This window comes from Camelus bactrianus, chromosome 7 (genome assembly GCF_048773025.1).
Source record: "Camelus bactrianus isolate YW-2024 breed Bactrian camel chromosome 7, ASM4877302v1, whole genome shotgun sequence".
NCBI classification, from domain to species: Eukaryota; Metazoa; Chordata; class Mammalia; order Artiodactyla; family Camelidae; genus Camelus; species Camelus bactrianus.
The window spans coordinates 20,132,923-20,153,854 of record NC_133545.1 but is presented as its reverse complement, the minus strand read 5'-3'; the positions used below and the strand labels follow the sequence as shown (position 1 = coordinate 20,153,854).

The 20,932-nt window shown below is 35.3% G+C and overlaps 1 protein-coding gene and 1 long non-coding RNA gene across 4 annotated transcripts in view; one reads left to right on the top strand and one right to left on the bottom strand.

Annotated features, from left to right (window-relative positions):
- Nucleotides 1–20,932, bottom strand: part of LOC141578246 (uncharacterized) — an 81,187-nt gene that overhangs the window by 4,572 nt on the left and 55,683 nt on the right. The gene's annotated exons all lie outside the window — the stretch shown is intronic.
- KLHDC10 (kelch domain containing 10) overlaps nt 8,364–20,932 on the top strand; it is a 51,080-nt gene continuing 38,511 nt past the window's right edge. For 2 of the 3 annotated variants that reach the window (XM_074367066.1, XM_010947678.3), the window contains exon 1: nt 8,364–8,630. In XM_074367066.1, coding sequence (XP_074223167.1) covers nt 8,462–8,630 — 169 coding nt within the window. In that variant the 5' untranslated portion in view covers nt 8,364–8,461. The remainder of the gene's footprint in view (nt 8,631–20,932) is intronic. The other variant, XM_074367067.1, reaches the window with a different exon arrangement.

The following is a 20,932-nucleotide window of genomic DNA, read 5'->3' as shown; positions in this document are numbered from 1 at the left end:
CCTTCTCTCAGATGACCAACTAAAAAGCATCTCTTAAGAATCTACTTTGTGTAGTGAATATCTCATACTTGTCGTTTATGGTTTGCATTTATTTCTCACAACTTTAGAGGTGGAGTATTAGGATTTTGTGGGCTTCAGGAAACAAACTCAATTTAACCTAAGCAAGGAGAACTTGGTAGAACAATATTTCTTAAAACTGAGTAAAGTTCATTCCATGTTTTAATTTTGTTATCCTGTTTCAAACAGAAAAAAAAGGCCTCCTCCTCAATGTTGGCAAGTTATTTTTATCAAAATGTTACTTACATGCATAAATTATTTATAAGCTCCTTATGCTTATAGTGCTTATAAAACATACAATCAGAATACACTTGTAAATGAAATAACCATAAACTCAAAACAGTTCACATTAAGACATTAATTTACTGTGATGAATGATGTTGCTTTGTTGAACCACAATCACCAATGATGGAAGAAAGTAGAAAAATATGTCCCAGTTTACGTTCTCTATTTAATTTGCTTGGGTAATTTAGTTTAAACAATATTAACATATGCAGAGAATGCTTGTTCATATAAACCTGTCACACCAAAAATACAAAATGATATTAATAATTTCAAAGTTTTGTTTACGTGTTCGGGATTATCCAACTTAGTATTTCACAAATCTGTGCCAGACCGCATTCCTTTAATGTCAGTTTAATGAGATGTCAGTTGATGTCTTCATAAAACTGTCTTGTTCCCTTGCAGTTAAGTTAGTATTACTTAAATCTGCATTAAATGAGTGTATAAGCCAATTATTCTAGAATAGGGAACAGAAAATAATATCTGGACTTCATGTTCAATATTGCAGATGTTGGAAAATATTGTCTAGTTTTAGCCCAGAACTTTCTATTAGATTATTGAAGGAAGGAAGTAAACACTCGAGTGACTCATTCACATAACTTTGAAAATGATCGACCATTATTCAGTTTTTCTTTTTTAATAAACTTCTACTTTTTGTTGGGCTTGGAACATTGGGACCACTGTGAAATCTGCTTTTGAGCTGCCTGCTATGATGCCATAAACACAGTGTGACAGTGACATTTAAATGTTGTGTGGCAGCCCTTGTCCTCTTCTCCTTAGCCCATAACAACTAAAATAATATATTATTGCATTACATTATGTCATTTTCCTGATGGCAAGTAAAAAATGAAACTTATTAACAATAAACTAAAGTTTAATTCTGTTCAGTTGCAGAACACAACTACAAGAACACTGTCTTCAAAACTGACTGTTATAAGACTGTATGGCTTAGTGCTAGAACAGTATTGCGTTTAAATCATAGCCTAAACAAGAATTCCAATCTTTAGTTACATTGCTCTCAAAACATTCATACTGTGACCTGATAGATCTTTAGTATGGCAGGTAGAAGATATTTGGGAGCAGAGGTCTTTTCCCTGAGGCTGCTGCCTATAGGCAGGTGCACCCGTGGTGGTGGATAGCCACCAGTATAAATCCACAACCCAATTCACTGAAAACATAAATCTGATCATGTCACCTCTCTGCTTAAAGCTTTCAATGTCTTCTCGCTCCATTAGGATTCAATCTGAGTTCCTTGATGAAGCTTACCTTTCCAATGCCATCTCAAGCAGAGTTCTTTAACTCCTTCCCCACTACAGAATGAAATCTTGGTTTTACTTTGGCAAAGCCAGCAGTCTTTTTTGTAAACCTTAGCGGCAAATTCAGACCTTTATATTCCAGAACTACACAAAGAAACATGGAAGCCTTCAAATTCGTTTTGTTTTGTTGTTTGTTTTAAGTAAGGGTAGGAGAGGGGCAAAGAGTTGCCTTCTCAATTTCCAGATTCATTTGTGAGACAGAGCTCAAGTTACCTAGCTTCTGGGGAGCCTAAAACTTTGCTAAACACATTAGTTGCCTGCCCTAATGTTGATAAAACCCCTGCCTGAGAATCATGAGAGGGGAGCTTAAGAGCTGCTGAGTCCACTCATTTTTCCCCTGAGCAGACCCTTCCAACTTAAATACCTACAGGCAATGTGTTTTAAGACCTTCCTGATCCTTTCCTCATGTTCATATTTTTATTCTTTTCCCACTGTATTGCTTCTAAGAATTACTGGCCATGAATCATGAGTATGAAATGTACAATGTGGGGAACATAGTAAATGACCATGTAATATCTTTGAATCGGGTTATATTATAACTAGACTTACAGTTGTAAAAAAAAAAAAAGAATTACTGGTCATAACCTGTTAAAATGATTTCATGACTTAATTTTCCAAATAATACTGTGGTAGGCTACTTTGCTTGTTAAAAAGATAATATACCTACAAGTACCTAGTTCACAAAAGGTTCTCAGTAATGGGAGCCCTCTTCCTTCTTTTCCTTGGGCAGCCAAATTTAACCTTAGCTACAATTTGTACTTTGCATTTCTATGACATCTATATGTGTAATGCATATGTGTATAATGCTTATAATTTTTGTAATTAAGTAAACTAAAGACTCATTATTTGGGGCTCTCAGTGTCAATGCTTATTTGATCTGGGCTGATGACAAGCAGTGAGTCACCTTTGACTATTCTCTAAGGAATTTATATGATCCTGGGTTCTATTTTACAAAAAATGAACCAACAACCCAAGAGGTAAACATTTTTAAAGGATTGCTATACATTGATTGTTAATGTGGGAATATGACCTTACATTTACATAAAACATACTTTTCCATGTACTTTCACAAATACTGTTTCATTGGTTTTGTCACAATAACACTCAGAGGTTGCTAAAACAGAAGATACTACTCTCATCTTGCACATGATAAAACTGGGGTTCAGAGGATTGCATTTGTTTTCTCAACCCTGGCTGTGGATTAGAGTAACTTGGGGAATTTTAAAAGTATGGCCAATGCCTGTGCTCCAGAGATTCTGATCCACTTGGTTTGGCTGGAGCCTGAACATCAATATTTTGCAAAATGGTCTAAGATTAGTTGAAAATGCAGTCACAGTGAGAGCCACTGGGTTACATAGTGCAGTGCTGAGTTTAAGACACTACTATGATAAATAAAAAACTAGATTTCATAATACAGTGAGTACTTTTCACCACTTCCTCAATCCTCTACTTCCTCACTACATCAAATGTTGTAATTATAAAATCTTGGCTGGAAATTCATTCTGGAAATTTGTTTGAATCACGGTATGTATTTAACACTTATAACTGAGAATTTCCTGGAAAATATTCTCAATGCAGACTTCTTGCTAATTCCAACTGACTTGTTTTCTGAGTTAGTATCAACTGCGAGTTGATACCTAATTACCTTCCCTCTAAAAAAATTTTTTTAAAGTTTTTTGGTTTGTTTTTGATTTTTCATGGAGGTACTGGGGATAAAACCCAGGACCTTGTGCATGCTAAGCATGCATTCTACCACTGAGCTGTACCACCCCCACCAAAGAGATTTTCTTATATAAGCTTAATATTATTACATGTAACAAATATAATCATGATATCCTAATATCTTCTAATAACCTCTCCAAATTCCAATTTTTCCAGTTGTCCTCAAATTTTTTTAAGGCTGATTTATTCAAGAGGACAGCACACATTTTGTTGTAAATTTCCTTTAATTTGGAATTGTTCTTTTAAGAACTATTTTTTAAAAAATCTTTTTATGAGGGGAAAATTCAAATATACACAAAATCAGAGAGAATAGTGTGATGAATTCCAAGTACCCACCACCTAGCAACATTAAGTATCAACTCATGGCCATCCTTATTTAATCTACATTCTCTTCCTGTCTCCCATACCCCACTTACTGGATTATTTTGAAGCAAATCCTAGACATCATAGCATTTTACCTATACATATTTCAGTCTACTTTTTCAAAATATAAGAGCAAAAAAATCCAAAAAAAAACTACATTACCTAAAAAAACTTAACGATTCCTGAGTATAATCCAATATCCAATCCAATTTTCCCATTAAAAAAATAGTTGGCTTGTTCTAATCAAGATGTAAACAAGTCTCAAACACTGCATTTGGTTGCTATGTCTCAAACTCAAACTCTAGTAATCTGTAGGTTTCCTTTTCCTCCTCCTTTTCCTTGAAATATAATGAAGAAAACAGGCTATTTGTTCTATAGAGTTTTCCACATTATATATTTTCAGGTTACACCCCCCCAAGATATCATTTAACATATTCTGTGTCTTTTTATTTCCTGTGAACTGGTAGTTAGAGCTAAAACTTTGACTTAATTCAGGTTTTTGGTTTTTTTTTGGTAAGAATACTTCATCGACTTAGTGCCTGCTTGTTTCTTTTTGTTATGCTAGCAGCCATTGATTATCATTGCCTAGATCTATTAAGTCATTAAGAATTAATTAACCCTTCCATTTTGTTTTTGTGTTGTTTCATTTTGTTTTTCATGATATTGGTTTATTGGGGAGATCAGTCTAGATATTATGGAGACTGTCCCCTTGGATTTGTTAGATTGTTTCACATGCCATTTAACTTGTTCCTTTGTCCCCTGAAAGTTCCTGCAAACTGGATGTTAATGCTTATATCTTGATTCCATTCAAGTTAATGTTTTTGGCATGATTACTTTATAGATGATATCATGTACTTCATATTACCTCATGTGAATAGGTACATATTGTCTGCATGCACTTATTTTGAAGGCCTCTCTCCAAATCATGTCAATACCCACCAGTACACAAATTCCACATTAAAAACATTTGGCTATAACCTTTCTAAGAGGCTTTTAAAATAATTTAATAATTTTAAATTTAGTTCAGAATAAATTTTTCATTTTGTTTATGGAATTTAAAATTGATTATATATTTATGAAACTATATTAGATGGTTTTCAGTTTATTGATTAATATCGCCTTATTTTTGTAGATTTTTTTTATTATGGAGAATTTTTAGATTTTTTTATTATGAAGAATTTTTGACATATACAAAGGTGGGGTATTCCGTGATTTTTAATATAGTCACAGAATTGTGCAACCATCACCACTAGCTAATTTCAGAACATTTTTATCACTCTAAAAAGAAAGCCTGTGCCCCTTCTCTCCTCCAGATCCTGGCAACAACTAATCCACTTCTCTCTAGATTTGCCTATTCTGGACATTTTTGTATAAACAGAATTATATAATATGTGGTCTTTTGTGATTGGCTTCATTCACTTAGCGTGATTTTTTCAAGGTTCATTCATGTATCAGTACTTCATTTTTTAAATTACCAAATAATATTCCATTGTATGGATATACCATATTTTGTTTATCAATTTATCAGTTGATGGACATTTTGATTGTTCCCACTTTGGGGCTGTTATGAATAATGCTGCTATAATCATTAATGTACACAGTTTTGTGTGGACATATGTTTTCATTTGTCTTGGGTATATACTTAGGAGTGGAATTGCTGGGTCCTATATTTTTTGAAGCAAATAACTGACTTAAATAATTTATCCACACATATTTCAGTATGTATATTTAAAAGGTAAAGACTCTTGTTAACATAGTCACAATAATATTGTTCCACCTAAGATTAACAATAATTCCTTAATGTCATAAAATATTCAGTGTTCAAATTTCTAATGGTCTCATCAATGCTTTTTTCCCCAGTTTGTATGACTCAGGATTCACATAAGGCCCACTATTTCACCCTGTGGGGCCTTCCTGGGACAGAACCTTCCCTTGCCCAACACACACCATCATGTCCTCCACTGCCTCTTGTTTGTAGAAAAGCTTTAGTCTCTCTGGCCTCCCCTGAGTCACAAAAGGCTGGCTCAAGAGTTAATGTTTAAAGAATGTGAACACGTAGTAACAAAAAATAGCAGTTGGGCCAGGAGAACCGGTGACAATTTAAACAATAAATCAGCCATATAGAAGAGTCACAGAATCTTTAGATCTTCCCCGACGGACATAGATAACAATGGCTGATGCACACTCCTGCATTGTTTTACATATATTGAAACCCCCACTGGATGGAAGAAGCTAACTGCATGATGACCATGAACATGGAGCCCCCAGACAGGTTAGAGCCTGAAGACTGATGATATTAACCCCTGTGACATCACCCTGTTACCTCACCATCAACCAATCAGAGAGTTATTCATGAGCTGATCACACACTCTGTGACTCTCTCCATCACCTTGCCTTTAAAAACCCTTCCCTGAAATCCGTCTGGGAGTTCGGGTTGTTTGAGCATTAGCTGCCCATAATCCTTTTTTGGTGCCTCTAGTAAACGTTGCATTCTCCTTCACCACAACCTGGTGTCAGTAGATAGCTTTTACTGCACATGGGTGAATGGACCCAAGTTTGGTTTGGTAACACTTCTAAAGTGTGAACGTTATTGCAATTCATTGATATGTCTTTTATGTTGCTCTTTTTAAAAACAGCTTTAGTGAGATACAATTCACATATAATTTACCCATTTAAAGGGAAGCCAATGTTGTTTCACCTCTCTCCCCAACCACTCCTCCTTCCCATATTATTTAAAGTTTTATTGAGATATAATTTACATACCATGAAATTCACCCTTTTCAAGTGTACAATTCAGTGGTTTTTAATGTATTAACAAAGTTGTGCAACCATTACTAGTCAATGATTTTTAGTATATTCACAGTTACACAATCATCACAAGTCTCTTTTTAATCTACAGATTTTTCCCCCTCCAGATCTCTTTTTCCTGTGCAATTTTTCTTGAAGAAATTTGCTTGCTTACCCTGTAGAATTTCCATAGTCTGGATTTGCTTTTTGCATCTCTGTGGTATCTTTTTTTATTTTCTTCTGTCCTCCTTATTTCCTATAAATTGATGGTTACTTATAGATGTCTGATGAGATTGAGGTTCAATTTTTTCTACAAGGCTACTACATTTTTATGTTCTAGAGGCATATACGTCTCAACTTTCATTTCGTGATAACAGCAGTGGTTGATGCTCAATGTGATCTCCAAATTCCTTAGGGGTTGCAAAATTGTGACAGTCTATCATGTAAAAATTTTATAGGAGTATTCCTATAAAGGATACTTCATCTACTATTTGGTTACTCAATGGTACAGATTCTTTAATTAATTTTGATTTTCATGGTTTAGAGCCATGGACTTTTTCAGGTCTCCAACATTTTTATAAGAAGTGCATTCTAATGCTTCAGGGGTAAAATACCTGCCCACAGGGCCGAAAAGTAGCAAAATAAGGAGGCGGGGCCAGTGGCAACATGAAACTTGCACCAAGAAGATATGCATCCTCAGTTCCAGTAGATTATCTTTTTTCTCTGCATCACGTTAGGTCTCCTCTAAGCATCAAGCGAAAGAGAAGTAAAAACGCCATCAGACGTAAGAATCTTGAAAAGTTTTTTTTTTTCCTTAAGGAATTTACATGGTTTTCCCATATCATTCATAAACATCAGTGAATAATCTGGTACTTTCCCACTTTGCACTGCGCCCAGTAAGTTCAAAGCCAAATTTTCTGTTTAATTTTGGAACAACAGGAATTTCTGATCTGTACATCTACATTTTTCTTTGATCTTGATCATCCGTACCTGTTCCTGTCTTCCAGCTGATTAAAGTTTTTAAAGTTTTCTATGAGCAAAAAGGAGTTTGAACAAAAACATTTACATAGCCGTCAGTCATTTATGAAAGAACCTTTTTCTTGACACTCTATTTGCTGCTAGGTGTTATTTTAAGAATCCTCACTAACGTAATAAACCTGAAAAGGTTTCCTCATTGAGGAGTCTTAATTTGTATTTCTATCACTACTGGTGAGCTTGAACATCTTCCTACATTTGTTAACCAGGTTTAAAATTGTTTGCTTGGGATCTGGTTTATACTGAGTAAGGGAGGAGTTCCGCCAGTCGACGGAAAGACTAGACAAATAAAACCTAGGAATACCTCATTCTTGTAGTCAAGCTTTGACCCCGCCCCTGGTTTTTTCCCCCTCTTTGTGTATGTCAGGGAAAAGGATCTCAGTCTGTAAAGCTGGCGGAACACTGTATTGTCCTCAAACATGTGTATTACGTGCGCGTCTTGTTTCTGATTTCAATGTTTACAGGGCAGAGTTCTTGAATCCAGAACATGCCTGGAGTCGGGGCTGCCGCCGGGACTGCCGCTGGGACTCTCTACAGGCGTAGCCTCGCTCACTCGGCCTTCGATTGGCCCGCCTGATCCCGCAGGAGTCCTGGCGAAGCGGGCTCGCTTAGCGCGGTGGATACGAGTGATGAGTGGCTGCTTCTGCCTTTCTCTCCCCCCACTTTTTTTTAGCCATAGCTATGGTTACCACGTCTCTCCCCGCCTCCCTCCACCTATCAAGAAGACGACTGGCCATTGGCTGTCTGTCACCAAGTAAGTCAGTCATTGGCCGCAGGTGAGACCGGGCGCTCCCCCTTCCCCTGTCTCCTGGGTCTCTTGAGGAGCCCAGGAAGGAGGCTCGGCTAGTGCCGCCGGGCCACGGGCTGCCGCGACCGGGCTGCGGCAGTCGTTAGCCGGCATGTCGGCCGCCCAGGGCTGGGACAGGAACCGCCGGAGGGGAGGAGGCGCCGCAGGTGGTGGCGGCGGCGGAGGTAGCGGGGCCGGCGGGGGCAGTGGGGGCAGCGGGGGTCGGGGGACTGGCCAGCTCAACCGCTTCGTGCAACTCTCCGGGCGGCCGCACCTGCCAGGTGAGTCGTGGGGCACGATCCTGACAGCTCGCAGGCGCGGCGAGAAGGGGACTGCTACCTTTTCTTTTCTCCCTGGCTTGCTTTTCCTTGGGAGGAGGAAAGGCAGGCCCACGCATAGCAGAGCGACCGGGGCTTAGAAAAAAGGAAAGGTGTCTTGGAGGTCAGGGAGGGAACAGGAGCACAGCGGGAAAAAGTATTTTTGCTCTATTGAAAGCTCTGTGCTAAGAGTTGTGTTTTCTTTTCGAAGGAGAGGACGCTGTCTCATTGACATTCCCAAATGTTTCGCTTACTCGGTTTTCAGTCTCGTCCTCTTAGGCAGTTTGATCTTGTAAAAGAAAGACATTGGCGCCTAGCTGTGGGAGATTATTTTTAAGGAGAGAAAAGGGAAGAGCATTCCAAAGAGTGATTTTGTAAAAATCACCTCGAGTGTGTAAGAGTTAGGCATTCTGAAACAAGAAAGGAGACGGGGGTTGGGGGTGTTGGAGGTGGATGGGAACAGAACCAAGAAAATTAGGGAAAACTAGTTGAATTATTAATATTTTGGAATGTCCAGAGACAGAATGGATGGTGTGTTTGGATTTAACGGGAGAAAATGAAGATCAAGAATATACTTAGCGACAAAATTATGTTGTGTCTACCATATGAAAACATCTGATTGAGAATTGTAAAAACATCTACCCAGTGTGATTATTTCACGTTTTTGCCTACAATTTCTTAGCCTTGTGTTCACATGCCTTGAAAGACAATCAAATCGATGTATGTGCGTAGATAATGGGAAAAAAGCTACATTTGTGAGTGAATATTCAGTACAGTAGAATGAAGGTGTACTGCCCAAAATGTCAAATATTATATTGAAGGAAACTATCAAGAATGATGTGTTAATCATTCAGCATGTTTTTTGTGAATAATATTGACGTTGATTTTATCAGTGATATGTTTGGTGATGAGTTTGGAGAATATGATGGTTTTTGAATTGTGTTTACTATTGTGCTTTGTACTTCTAAGTTGTCAAAAATTGTTATTTGATTAATTTGAAGATAAAAAGGGAATTTTGCACTTTCAGTGAGACAATTGCTTATGTTTGAGATAAGGTTATTGATGCGTGCTAGAAATGCATATTAATCCATTTATATGCGCCACTGAAATGAACAGTGAAGCAATTTTAGTCATATATAAAATACACCAGGAGTTGGGTTTGAGATGACAGATAGTATCAGACTAGGTATTCTAGAATTGTTAAATATGTGATCTTTAATATGAAAAAGAAAAAAGGAGAAATCTTTTTTCTCACCCCAAATTAATAGCAAAAATTTTCATTTTTGTGTATTGACAGGTGAGAAGATAAATTTCTTACCAAAGATATCATCAATTTGCCTTCTACTACTGCAATCTTTAAGTCTTTGATCTTAGATTAATTATATCATAGGCTTCACATAGGCATTCCCAGGCTCTAAGAATCTGGTTGGTGCACTTCCTCACTGCCACCACCTGATGGCAGTGGAAGCCATGATTTCTGATAAAGGGCTTAGGTGTGGAGCTTAATTCTGCATTCTCTTAGCACACAAGGCCAAGAAAAGCCATTTGTCCAGAGGTAAAGATAAACAGTATTTAAACTGAAAATTCGTGCAATGGGGCCATCGGCTCTTCTTTATGCTTTCTTTTCCCCTTGATGGGCATGTCATTCTTCCTTCCCCAGGCAGGAAGCCTCTGACGTTTCTTCACTCTCAGAATTGGGAACATCTGATATTTCAATATATACTCTGAAATTCTTTCACACCAATTCTTTATTTTTCCAAGCATTGAATTTTAAGCCTTCCCTCTCCCCTTGATTGAAAGGTTTTATTTTGAGATGTTTAAAAAGATTTTAGGTGATAGGGAGGGGTAGAAATGTCTAGGCCCATTTTATGGCTGACCTTGGAGGTTAAAAAATAGTAAGTTTTTGTAGCTAACTTTCTCCCTCCTTTGAATTCTAATCCTCTTTAACATTTTTTATCCTTCTCTACCAAGATGTCCAGATACTCAGCATTCAGAACCCTTGCTTACTTTTTGCACATCTACCCTCTGTCCAGCCCCCTATGAAACAAAACAAAACAACCTGATCTTGGAGTGTTCTCTCTTTCAGTGATAGCATCTTTATCCATGCAGTTATGCGAACCTGAAACTCAAGAATCCTCCTTAACATTTTCCTCTCCCTTGCATTTAGGATATAATCAATCACCAAGTCCTATTTATTTTATTTCTGCTATAACTCCAGTCCTTGCTGCCATCATCCCTCACTTACGTCTCCTGCAATAGCTTTCTAAGCAGTCTTCCTGCTTCCACTCACGTTTGTACAGCACACTCATCTTTTGTGAGCGCAAGCCTGTTCTCTTCTCTGCTTATAACCCTTTACTAGCTTTTCATTGCTCTTAAGGTAAAAATCCTTAACATGGCCTAAAATGCCCCTCTTTAATTCTCTAGGTAATCCTACATCACGTTCTCTTGCTCTTTGATCTTTTTCCACCTCCTTAGACAGATCATGCTCCCTTCTGCCACAGGGCCATTGTTCATGCTATTCCATCATCCAGGAAATCTCGTACTCCTCATTCTATTCTCTTTTTTTAAACTTCTCTTCCACTGGATCTCAGGTTGATCACACTGTTTTTCCAAGAAGTCTTCTCTGACCTTCTGTTTGTTCTCTTCTCCTTAATAACACACTCATAGCACCACATAGTTCTCCTTGGGCATAATTACTATTTGTGTGTGATTCTTTGAAATGGCAGGATTTGATACTCTTGATATATATATATATCAAGATAAAAAAATAAGACTATATATCAAATATATATGTATATAGATATATACATATACACACATATACATATATATTCTTAAATTCTAAATATGTTGACATACTGTGTAAGGAATTAAATTCTTGTGAATTTGATTGCTTAGTGTGTTTCAATTCCCCATAGCTCCATTGACTCTGGACAAATGGATAAAGTCAGGTTTTTAAATATAAAAATAGTACACTATACTTCACAGAGCACAAATGATATTTTGTGAAACCTTGTTTGAGCAGCGTCTTTCCTTTTTGCTGTCTCCTAAAATACAATAGTAGTTATGCGTTTGCCCCATAGGCTAGGAAATTCATAGCTTCTTAGTCCTGGATTTCTACTAACTCATAATCTCTATATACCCAGTAAAGAATGGGGCACAGTGCTCTTTGTAGAAGAGGTGTGCAGAGGTGCAGCTTGGGCAAAGAGGTCATGGGGACAATGGAATCTAAGTTACTGTTGTGATTTACCTGTATGAATTTGAGTAAATGCCATGTATAAGCTGGGAAAACAGTTAAACATTGTTGCTAAGGTAGGAACTAGAAAACTGACAGAGAGGAGGAAAAATATAACAATTGGTAAAGCTGTGTAAAAATAATGCTGAAAATCTTAACTTAAAAATTTTCAATGTGATTTATGTTCATGATATAAAATCCAAATGGTACACATGATAAAAGGCAAATTTTCCTTTTTCCTTTGATCCCAGCTAATTGCTTTCCTTCCCTAGAAGCAACCAGTTTCTTGCGTATCTTTTCCAGAAAGGTGTGTGTGTGTGTGTGTGTGTGTGTGTGTGTGTGTGTGTGTGTGTGTAGGATGGGAGAGAACTGGTAGCATTTCTTTGTTTGGATGGGCTTTTAAAACGTTTACTGTCTTTCTAATACAAAGGATGATAAAATAAAAATCCTGTATATAATTTTGCACATGAGTGAGTCTGTTTTGAGAATAAATTACTAGAGGTACAATTGCTGGATCAAAGGATATGTGCTATTTAAATTTTGATTGATATTGTCAAATTGCCCTCCATAGAGATTGTACCAGTTTGTGTTCCCCTATCGATGGTGGGGTACTGGCTTTCCATACCTTTGGTAACAGCGTGGGTTATTAAACTTTTTTTAAATCACCAATTTAAGAGGTATATTTTTCTTCATCTTTTTCAGTAGGTCTAAGAACGATACAATCATAATTGTTAGTTATATTGTAAAATCTGCTTCTATTTCTATTTCATCTGGTTACATTTTTTGTCATTTTTCTGTTGGGTTGTTTAATATTGTTTATAGGAACTCTGTTTTAAGGAAATTAGTCCTTTGTCTCAGATAAATGTTGCAGATATTTTTCAGTTTCGTTTGGCTTTTGACCTTGCTTATGGTATATTTTTTCAGCAGAAATTAACATTTTTTGTAGTTCTAATAATCTTTTTTTTAATTTTAGGTTTTGTGTCATAAGAAAGGCCCTCCCTATTCAATATCATTTCTAATTAAAATTAAAATTCTTATTTTTTCCTGGTAATTTTATAATTTTATTTTTAAGTTAAATGCACTTATTCATACAAAATTTAAGTTGTGTAAAGTATTGCAGTAGGAATCCAAGTTTGCTTTTCTTGCAGGTGGCTATCCAGTTATCACAGTATTGAAATATTGCCCGCAGGTGTACTTAGTTCCTACATATAATTTGGAGTTCTATCTGGGCTTTTATTATGTTTTATTGATCATTTTACCTACTTATACCTGGTGACCCATTATTTGATTATAGTCCTCTTTTGTTCTAGTCAGCTTTCCTGGATATTCTTGCTTATTGCATAAAACTTAGAATTAGTTTTTCAAGCATCCCTCCACAATCTTGTTGGTATTTTTATTGGTACTGCATTATGTTTATAGATTGATTTAGAGATCATTGATGTCTTTTTGAAGTTCAGTCTTCTGTTCAGGAACAGGGTGTACATTCATTTCTTGTTGTTCAGGACTTTTGTATCCCTCAATAATATTTTAAAAGTTTTTTTTTCATACAGACCTTTTACATTCCTTTTGTGTTTATTCCTTGGTATTTTATCTTTTGTTGCTATTGTAAGTAGGGTTTCTACTACTATTATATCTTATATCTTATTGTTTGAATATGATAATGCTACTAATTGCCGACTATTAATTTTGTACCTAGCTACCTATGGAATTCTAATACTATCTGTAATAGTTTCCCACTGTTTTTCTAGGGTTTTGCAGTTAAATAATCATATCATTACCAAATAAAGATAATTTTATCTCCTTCTTTCCAGCTTTTATATTTCTTTCTTTCTTTTGTCAAATTGATTTGGCTAGTACTTTCCAAAAATATTAAACAGTAAGATAGTATTGGATCTTTGTCTTATTCCTGACTTTAATGGGAGTTTTTTAGTGCTTTCCTGTTAAAGTTAGACCTGACTTTAGATTGAAGTGTACATATTATATTAAAGTAGTCAGCTCTTAGCATCTTATTAAGATTTTTTTAAAATACAGAAGTACATTTTCAGCCTCTATGGGAATTATGTACTTTTTCTTTTTGTATCTACTATTGTAGTGGATTGTACTAATAGATTTACTGTTACTGGACCATCTTTGCTTTCCTGAATCAACTCACTTTGTTATTGTGTGTTAATATTTTAATGTGCTGCTGGGTTCTGTTTTCTAGATTTTATTTAGAAATATTGCATTGCTCCTTATAAGCTAAATTGCTTTATAGTTTTCTTTATTTTATCTTTGTTGGATTATGCCACTTTCATAAAAAAAATTTTAAGTTATCTTTCTTTTTCTATGCTTTTTTTTTTCTTTCCCTCTCTGGTTTAATGGCATTGAAGTTAAAAGTTTGGTTGAGTTGCCTATGAAATTATTTGGACCTTGAGTATTTTGTGGGGAGAGTAGCTTTTTGACAATTACCTCTCTACTTGTATGGTAATTCAACTTGCTTACAATTTATATCTTTGAGAGGAAAGTTTGCTAATTTATATTATCCTAGAAAATAATCCATTTCATCCAAGTTTTCAAAATTATTTGTGTGAAGTGGGCAAGATACTCTTTTATGATTAAAAAAAATTCTGATCTGTGACTATGTTATCATTTTATTCATTATCACTTCTTATTTTGTATGTGTGAGACCTTGCCCTTTTTTTTGTTTAGAACCCACTCTTGAATTTTTAAAAAAATCAGTTCTGTTATCTTCTCTCTTTTCTTATTTATTATTTTTGTGTTTCATTGTTTTAAATCCCTCCTTTAGCTTTCCTTAGGTTTATTTTGTGGTGGTTTTTCTGTCTTCTTATGTTAGATGCTTAATGTTCTTTTCATTCGTTCTGTTTAAATTATGAGTTTTCTTCAGAACCCTATTTGAGTTGTGTCCTGTAGATTGTAGGCTTCTTGTTGTAGTTATTTTCTAAATATCTTGCAATTCAATTAAAAAAATTTTATTGAAGTGTAGTTGATTTACAGTGTTACTTTCAGATGTACAGCAAAGTGATTCAGTTATGCATATATGTACATATATATTTTTTCTTTTTATATTCTTTTCCATTATATGTTATTACAAGAAATTGAATATTCCCTGAACTATACAGTAGGTCCTTGTTTTTTTTTAATCTATTTTATATATAGTAGTGTGTGCCTATTAGTCCCCAACCCCTAATTTATCCCTTCCCACCCTTTCTCCATAGCTTTTATTTTCTATGTCCATGAGTCTTGTTTTTGACTTGTAAATAGAATTTGTATCATTTTTTTAGATTCCACATATAAGTGATATCATAAGATATTTGTCTTTCTCTGTCTGACTTACTTCACTTGATATGGTAATCTTAGGTCCATCAGTGTTGCTGCTAATCATATTATTTCATTCTTTTTATGGCTGAGTAGTAGTCCATAGTGTGTGTGTGTATATATATATATATATATATGCCACATATTCTTTATCCGTACATCTGTCGATGGACATTTAGGTCACCTCCATGTCTTGGCTATTGTAAATAGTGCTGCTATGAACATTGGGGTGCATATGTCTTTTTGTATTACAGTTTTCTCTGGATCTATGCCAGGAGTGGGATTTCTGGATCACTGCAATTCAATTTTTGATTTATTTTCTTTAGCACAAGAGTAGTTAATACTTTTAAACTTTAACATTCCCATTTTTATGATTTTAGTAGCTTTACTTGAGGTATAATTCACATACCACACAATTCACCATTTAAAGTGTACAATTCAGTGTTTTTTAGTCTATTCAGCTATGTGTAGTTATTACCACAGTCAATTTTAGAACATTTTCATCACCTCATGAAGAAACCTTAAAGCTGTCACTCTGTTCTCTTGCTTGCATTCTCTCCCACCCACTGTCCCAGCCCTGAGTAACCACTAATCTACTATCTGTCTCTATGGATTTCCTTGTTACGGACTTTCCCACGTGAATGGAATGATACAGTCTTTTGTGAAAGTTTATTCATTTGATTCAGGTATCAGTTCTTCGTTCCTTTTTTTTTTTCCAGTAATTCATTCTTTTTATGGCTAAATAATAGTCCATTTTATGGATATACCACATTTCGTTTATCCGTTGATGGACATTTAGATTGTTTTCACCTTTTGGCTATTATGAATAATGCTCCTGTAAATATTTGTGTACAGATCTCTGTGTGGACACATGTTTTCATTTCTCTTAGGTATATACTTAGGTATAAAATTGTTGGGTCATTTAGTAACTTTCTGCTCTGTGTTTGATCATTTCAGGAACTGTCAAACTGTTTTCCAAAGTGACTGGAATTTTACATTCCTACCAGAAGTGTAAGAGGGTTCCAGTTTCTCCACATTTTTGCCAATACTTGCTGTTATCAGACTTTTTTATTCTAGTTATCCTAGTGGGTATGAAGTGGCATCTCGTTATAGTTTTTGATTTGTATTTCCCTGATGACTAATAATGTCAAATATCTTTTCTTTTTCTTTCTTTTCTTTTTTTCTAGCTTTTTTGAGGTATGATTGACATTGAACATCTTTCTATGTTCTTGTTGACTAATAGTATGTCTTTGGAGAAATGTCTGTTAGATCCTTTGCTCAATTTTTAATGGAATTACTTATCTTTATTATTTTAATTATAAGGGTTCTTTATATATTCTAGATACAAGTCCCTTATCAGATATATGATTTACAAATATTTTTCCTATTCTGTGTTTGTCTTTTCACTTTCTTAATTATGTTCTTTGAATCATAAAAGTTTTAAACTTTGGTTAAGTTCAATTTATCTTTTTTTTTTTTTCTTTTGTTGCTCTTGATCTTGGTGTCATGTCTAAAACTCCTTTGCCAAATCCAAGGTCATAAAAACTTACCTCTGTGTTTTTTTTCTAGGAGTTTTATAGTTTTGTTCTAACATATATGTTTTAATTCATTTTTAGTTAGCTTTTATGTTTGGTATGTGGTAAGGGTTATCTCAACTGGCTGTCCTGTTGTGCAAGCACAATTGTTGAAAAGACGATTCTTTCCCCGTTGAATAGCCTTAGTATTCTTGTTGAAAATTAGTTGACCTTTAAACATATGTAGGTTTATTTCTGGACTTGATTCTATTCCATTGATCTATATGTCTGTCCATGTGCCAGTACCATACTGCCTCAGTTACTGTTGCTTTGTAGCAAGTTTTGTAGTCAGAAAGTGTGAGTTCTCCTACTTGATTCTTTTTCAGGATTGTTTTGGCTATTTTGGGTCCCTTGTAATTCCATGTTAAGTTTGAGAATCAGCGTGTCGATTTGTATGAAGAACTCAGCTGAGGTTCTCACGGGGATTGTGCTGAATCTGTACATCAGTTTGGAGATACTACCATCTTAAGAACGTTAAGGTTTCCAATCGCTGAATATGGGTTTTATTTAGATCTTCTTTTATTCTTTCAGCAATGCTTTATGGTTTTCAGAGTTCATCTTTATCTTGTTTGCCTTTCTCGGTCCTGTCTTGCAGGTCCTTGACTATGTTTTCAGCAATGTTTGTACTCCTTTGTGCTACTTCCAATGAAGATTTCATTTCTGCATTGGTTTTGTTTTTTCCTTCCATTTATCTTCTGCTCTCTGCCTGCTAATATTTCATCTCTATTATCTATCTTCCTCAAGATAGACTCACTTAAGTCTTTTCTGCTACTGAAGCAGAAATTTTGATAAAACTTACTGTCTTCCACCTCCTACCACCACCACTATAAAAGGAATATAAGCTCTCATAACAGCACACACACACACATACATACATACATACATACACTGGAATACTACTCATCCATAAAAAAGAATGAAATTTGGCTGTTGGCAGCAACATGGATCAGATAGAGAAAGACATACTATATGATATCACTTACATGTGGAATCTAAAAAAATACAATAAACTAGTGAATTTAACAAATAAGAAGAAGACTCACAGGTATGGATAATAATCTAGTGGTTATGAGTGGGGAGAGGGGCAATATAGGAGTAGGGGATTAAGAGGTACAAACTATTAGGTAGAAAATAAGCTACAAGGATATATTGTACAACATAGGGAATGTAGCAACTATTTTATAATAGTTATAAATGGAGCATAACCTTTAAAAATTGTGAATCACTGTATTGTATACCTGTAATTTATATAATATTCTATATCAACTATACTTCAATAAAAAAGGAGTATAAGCTCATTATTAAAATTTGGAAAATATTGAAAACTTGAAACAAGGGGAAAATCATCTATAGTAATTCCAGTTAAAGACGACTATATTAACATTTTGATATTTGCTTTCTTCTTAGTTCTTTATTAGTGAATTATGTTTATTCTATATTTTATTCTATTTATTTTTATTTTCTATACAAATAATTACATATCACTTGTTAAGGTAATAACTTCCTAATTGCCAAATCTATTAGATGTCTCTTAGTCTTAATCCTACCCAGTTTCTCTAGATTTTGATTTTGACACCCTCAAAATAGAGGCTGGGAATACATAGTATTGGACAAAGTCTCTCTTCCTAAAGAACTCTTAGTTATCCTTTTTATTGCTTGAACTTCTCATTAGTTTTCCTTTATCTGTCCCTTAGTATTGGTATCCAAGGATATATATGTTTGTTTGTTTCCTTCCTTATTCTTTTATTTTTCCAAGGGTAATATCATAAATATCCTGACAACACCCAAATCTATCTCCAACTTAGACCTCTTTTTCTGGCCTGTTTGCCAGTGGTTACTAGACATTACTACCCAAGTGACTGATGAGTACAAGTCTGAAAAAAGTTTCATCATCTTTCCTGCCAAACCTATTCTTCCTTCTAGGCTCCTTATTCTGACTAATTTAATGGCTACTTCATCAATTTAGTGAATCAAGGCAGAAATCTGGGAATCACATTAGAGTCCTTTCTTTTGCTCACCCCTTATCTAATTGGTCACAGTTTTGTCGATTTTTCCTCTTTACCCTATCTTTTCTGTCTGTTCTTTTCTATCTGTCTAACCTCACCATATATGTCTTTCATTTTGTATTTCACCTATAGAAGTATTTGCAGTTAATTGCCTTAAATTGTAACAAGGTAGGTTGAGAGGGAGTTTTTTTTTTTAAGTTGCAATTTTCTGCAATACTACACTGTGTCATGATTCTGCACGTACCATTTTTTCTTCCTAGATTGCCATTCTCCTAGTTTTCTTCTAAGACCCACCCAAGTATACTTTATACAGCTTTTTTCTATTCTCTCTTTTAAAACAAATAGGTTACTGGTACTGAGTAGTTACTGTGTGTCTGACCCTGTTCAAGGTGTTTTACAGCATTAATTTATTTAGTCCTCCTAACTTTGTGAGGTAAGTAACTTTTTTATCACCTTCTGTGATGAGGAACTGAGGCTTAGAGAGAAGCTACAGAATTTGCCCGAAGTCTATATAGGTAATAAATGTCAAGGTTAGGATTCAAACCCAGTCTGTTAGAGTCTGTTTTGTTGTGCCTCTCCTTTGTGCCACCATCTTCCTCTGTATGTACAAAGGATCATAGTACTTACACTGAATTGCAATTACTTGTCTTTGAACTTACCTGCTTACTAACTATAGGCTTCTTAAAGGCAAAAATAATGTGTTATTCTCTGTCATCTTCCACAGAGACTAGAATACTTCCTCACTTATAGCAGATGTTTAGTAAGTGTTTATTGAATGAGTTAGTGATTATATTATGAGTAGTTAGTGTCTATAGTTATTCATACAGAAGAGTTGAGCTTAGGTTATTTTACATTACATAAGTCTAAATATACTTTTTTTTAACCTCAGAATTTGGTACATACAATTTTTGTATGGCTTTTCCAAATACTTTCTTTTCATGTAGAATTTTATGTTTAATATTAACAGAAATAGTTGTTGCATCCTTTCATCTGTACCTTGATTCCATCCCTGCCTGCCTTTTTGGAAAATTTACATTATTACCACTTCTCTGTTCTCGTCTTCAACCTCTTTCTCTCCATCAAGTTGTCCCTATAGCATTTGAGCTTGCACAAGTTTTCTCTCTCTGGTCTCTCCCTTTTCTATCATAGCCAAGTCTGTGAAAACATTGACTAGAGTTGCTATCTTCATTGCCATACCTTCCCATTGTGTCTTTGAAGTAGCTCTTGCTAAAGTCACAGATGACTTAGTGTTGTCAAATCAAGTGGATGTTTTTCAGTCTCCATCTTACCTGATCTCTCTTAATTTTGAAACATCCTTTTCCCTTGTCTTCCCTGGCATCTGGTTTTCTTTTTACATGTCTGGACTCTCATACTTAGTCTTCTTTGTCAACCCTTCTTCTACTACCAGGCCTTTAAGATATTGAGATTCTTAAGTCATGGTCCCATGCCTCTGCCCTTCTTTTTTCAACTTTTTTTAGGTATTCTCTGCCAAATCCGTGGTTTTTAGTTTCCATCCATATGCCTGTAAGTAAGGTCACTTTGTAACTTCTGCCTAAATCTCTCTTTAGGGCCATGTATATGCCTTTCTCTAAGTCTCCATGTATATGCCTTTTACCCCTCAAATTCAGCATATCTAAAACTGAATTTGTGACCTTTCTTTTCAGTGTGAAGGGGAGCCTTTGGACAATTTTAAGTGATGTGATTTACATTTTTTAAAGCTCTGTCTAGCTGCTGGGTGGAGAATGGATTGTGGGAAATGGTAAAAGTGAAGCATAAAGGCCATTTAGAAAAATATTGCAGTAGTCTCCTAAAAAGATGATGGTGGCTTGGAGTAGGGTGCAGTGGTATAGGTAGTGAGACGTGATTGAATATGAAATATATTTTTAAAGTAGCATTAACAGGATTTACTGTGAGCCATGAAGGATAGAGGGGAATCAGGATGACTGATACGTTTTTGTCTTGAGCAGCTGGGTGGATGATGGTGTCATTAAATGAGAGGGAACAGCCTGGAAGAAGCAGGATTGTAGGAGTCAATCAAGAGTTCTGTTTTGGCTATGTTAAGCTTGAGATGCCTATTTGACCTCCACGTAGAGGATATAGGGTAGGCAATCTTTATATATAAATCAAACTCAAAGA